The following is a 3,743-nucleotide window of genomic DNA, read 5'->3' on the forward strand; positions in this document are numbered from 1 at the left end:
CGGCTCCTGGATCCGGAGGGTGGGAGGGGACTGGGGGCCCAGGGGCCCAGAAGGAGAGATCGGGGCCCGGGACTCGAGAGAGGAGGGGTCGCGGGGGCCGGCACCCCCGGGTCTCAGGTCAGGGGGCTAGAGCCGGCTCGCTCACGTGGCGCTCAGCCCTTCCGCCTCGGCATCCTTCTGCTGGTCCTTCTGGGCCGCCATGTCTGCGTTGTGAGGGGTAGAAATGGCTGTAACGGGCCCCGGGACCCGCAGCCCCTTTGGGCTCCGCCCGAGCCCGGCCTCACCCAGCGGAGCCGACGTGGCCCGGCGCCGGAGCCGCTGGGGGCGGGAATTCTGCCGCCGAGCGTTGTGGGAGTTGAAGTCCTGATGGTGTCTGAGGGGGCGGGGCCATGATGGCGACCTGGCTCGCAAGACATCTTGGGAAATGTAGTCCCAGGGAGCGACGGTTCCCGCCTCTAGGCATTATGGGAGTTGTAGTTTCGGAAGCTGGCGCGTGGAGTTGGCGTAGGTGGGCGGTCGGGAGCGAGTGCGCTCTGGGAGCTCTAATGGCAGGAGTGGGCGTCGTGTACTTTCTCATGGAGAGCACAATGGGGACGGTGCAGAGCTGTCGTTCTGACTCTAGAGGGCATAAAAAAACGCCCGGAGGACTTCATTAAAACACTGATTCTTGGGCCTCACTAAGTCTGATTCAGCAAGCTCATAATTTGCATTTCTAAGTTCCTAGGTGATGCTGCTATTGGTCCTTGGATCACATTTTGAGTAGAGAGATTGGAGAGATTGGAGAGAATTCCTTCCTCAAGAGCCAGAGGCTAGTGAGGGGGGCCATGGTTGCTGGAGGGAGTGTCTGAGGTTGGACTCCTAAAGATGTATAGGTTAGAACTAGAGACATGCCCTCACATATCTCAATCTCATACACCTTTGGATAGGAGGGAAAGAAGTTGGGAAAGGGAAAGCATTGATAATTTTTAAAAGCGGGAACTGCTATTCCTAAGAGTTGGAATTCTGAAGTCAGACTCAGGAGACAATCCAGGCTGTGTGTGTGGCTTTGACCTAGTCACTTCCCTGAACCTCAGTGTCTTCATCTGGACAGTGGGATCCTAATGATACTAATGGGATGATGATAATTCAGTCAAGTGGCCTATGTAAAGTGCTTGAATGAGTCTTGACACTTTATAACGGCTCAATAAATGTTAGTTGTTATTGCCACTATGTTATTAGGAATGTTTTGATGATGATGTCTAGAATTCAGTCTCCTCAAATTTAACAGTAACGTCTTGGGGGCTGCTGTCCTCTTGGGTGTCCCCAAGAGCGACTAGTGTCTGAGGCATGGGCCTTTCTTTTCCCTGGTTCCCACAGTCGTGGTTCTCAGTCTAAATAAATTCCTCAGTGGCCTGCCCCTGCCCTTCACTGAACTGTAGAGAAACAGGGCCAGAGTTCTAAAGTGAGTCCCCAGAACAGGGTCTCAAGAAATGTGTATGGAAGTATTGGAAAGCCTGGGCTCCTTCATGTGGACTGAGATTTTGCAAAGCTGGTGGGGCTTTGGGACATGGGATATCCAGGTGACTCTTTTAGCCCCGGCTGGTCTTACAAGATCACCCCTCCAGGGTTTGTGCTTTGAGGTCTGCTGGAAGGCATTCCTAGGAGGTGGGGGAAGATGGCTCCTGCCCAAGGGCCTGGTGGAACAGGCAGGGAGGCCCCCCGCAGGGGTCCCAAGCTGCAGATGAAGAGGACATACTTTGAGGATCAGATTAGCTAGCTGTTGCTTCTTTCGTCTGTGTCACCCTTAAGCTTTTAGTGGAGTCTTGTTCAGGTTTTCCAACATGGGCCCCATTTTGCTTCTGGAAATCAGAGGCCTGTGAATGCAGTTATTCCAAAGGGTGAATAGTGGGGCAGCACCCGAGTTCAGAGCCAGGGCAGCAGAGATAATCCGTGGACTAGCCACCACAGGAAGATGAAGCTTGGGGAACAGAGGTGAGGCTAAGGCCCAGCTGCCTCACCATGGCCGACCTTAGAAAAGCTGAGTTTGACTTTTGTTATGAGAGCAGTTGGGTTTCCTTACAGGAATTTTTTTTTTTGAGTTGGGGTGTTACCCAGTTGGAGTGTAGTGGTGCAATCACAGCTCACCGCAGCTTCAACCTCCTAGCTTCAGATGATCCTTCCACCTCAGCCTGCTGAGTAGCTAGGACTACAGGTGCGTGCCAGTACACTCAGCTAATTTTTAAATTTTTGGTAGAGATTAGGTCTTACTATGTTGCCTAGACTGGTCTCAAACTGATGAGTGCAAGCAATCCTCCTGCCTCAGCCTCCCAAAGTGCTGGGATTATAGGCTTGAGCCACTGCTGTCACTCTCCCTATAGGAATTGAATAAAAGCAATTTCATTCCACAACCCACCAGTCTTTTTTCTTAGCAGAGGCCAGGAGATGTCTAACAGCCTGGGCCATGGCTAGAGGGGGGGTTCCAAGGAGGGAGACAGTGTGCCTGTTCAGAGGCAAGGACATCGTGGGGAGGGGTGCTCTGAATGGAAAGGTTGGGGAACTTTGAGAGAATTTCAGGAGATGGGGCCTGGACACAGGTGCAATTGGGAGGGGACTTAAGGCAGAGATATTGAGAGACATGATGGGAGATGAGGTCCCTGAGACAGGGGGCCTATGGCAGATGGACTGACAATTCCCAGAGATGTTGAGGATGTGGAGCAACTGGAACTTTCTTATACTGTTGGATGCAAAATGACACAAAAGCTTTGGAACCAGTCTGGTGATTTCTATGAAGGCTGAATACAGTCTGTTTCATGACCCAGCAATTCCACTCCTAGGCACATGTGTAGCCAAGAGTGCATGCATAAATCCTTAATAGATATAGCTGGAAGGTTCCCATTCGTAGCAGCAACAACTGTAATAGCCCCAAACTGGAAATAGCCCAAATATCCCACAACAGGAAAATGGAAAAATTGTGTTATAGTCACATGATGGAATACTACACAGCAATGAAGAGGAATGGGCCACCGACACATGTGACAATGTGGATACCTCTCACCGACACAGTGCTGAGGAGAAGAGGTCAAACACAGAGACGGCAGGTTGTAAGATTTCATTTATATGAAGTTCAAGAATAGGCACAGCTAACATGTGATGACAGAAATCAGGCCAGCAGTTGCCTCTAGAGGGGAGTTGATTGGAGAGGGGATCGAGGGGGCTTTCTGGGTGGAGGGAGAGGTCCTAGACCTTGGCCTGGATGGTGGCTACATGGATGTAATTTTAAGAATCATTGAGCTGTACCCTTAAGATTTGTGCACCTTACTGTATGAAAGCCTCATGGTGGCACAAGCTTATAATCCCAGCACTTTGGGAGGCGGAGGTGAGAGGACTGCCTGAGCCCAGAGGTTCGACACCAGCCTGGGCAACTTGGCGAGACCTCATCTCTACAATAAATAAAAAAAAATTAGCCAGGCATGTAGCTTGTGCCTGTAGTTCCAGCTACTTGGAAGGCTGAGGCACAAGGATCCCCCGAGCCCAGCAGGTCGAGGCTAGAATGGCAGTGAGCATGCCACAGCACTCCAGCCTGGGTGACAGAGTGAGACTCCTACTCAAAAAAAAAGTCTCAATAAAAAGAGAGACCAGCGTAATGAGCTAGAGCTCAGACAGCCTTGGTTCAGGTCCCAGATTTTTTTTTTGAGTTGGAGTCTCACTCGATCACCCAGACTGGAGTGCAGTGGCCGCTCCCGGCCACCGCAACCTCGACCTGC

General features: G+C 51.5%; 1 protein-coding gene across 1 annotated transcript in view; it reads right to left on the reverse strand.

The window, feature by feature from the left end:
• The window catches only part of RABAC1 (Rab acceptor 1), a 2,748-nt gene extending 2,451 nt beyond the window's left edge, over positions 1–297 (reverse strand). Inside the window, exon 1 of the mRNA XM_008067405.2 lies at positions 146–297. Within this exon, the coding sequence (XP_008065596.1) occupies positions 146–201 (56 nt within the window). The 5' untranslated portion in view covers positions 202–297. The remainder of the gene's footprint in view (positions 1–145) is intronic.
• Positions 298–3,743: the final 3,446 nt, after the last annotated feature.

Source organism: Carlito syrichta, unplaced genomic scaffold (assembly GCF_000164805.1).
Source record: "Carlito syrichta isolate Samal-C Ts95f unplaced genomic scaffold, Tarsius_syrichta-2.0.1 Scaffold309504, whole genome shotgun sequence".
In the NCBI taxonomy this organism is placed as follows: Eukaryota; Metazoa; Chordata; class Mammalia; order Primates; family Tarsiidae; genus Carlito; species Carlito syrichta.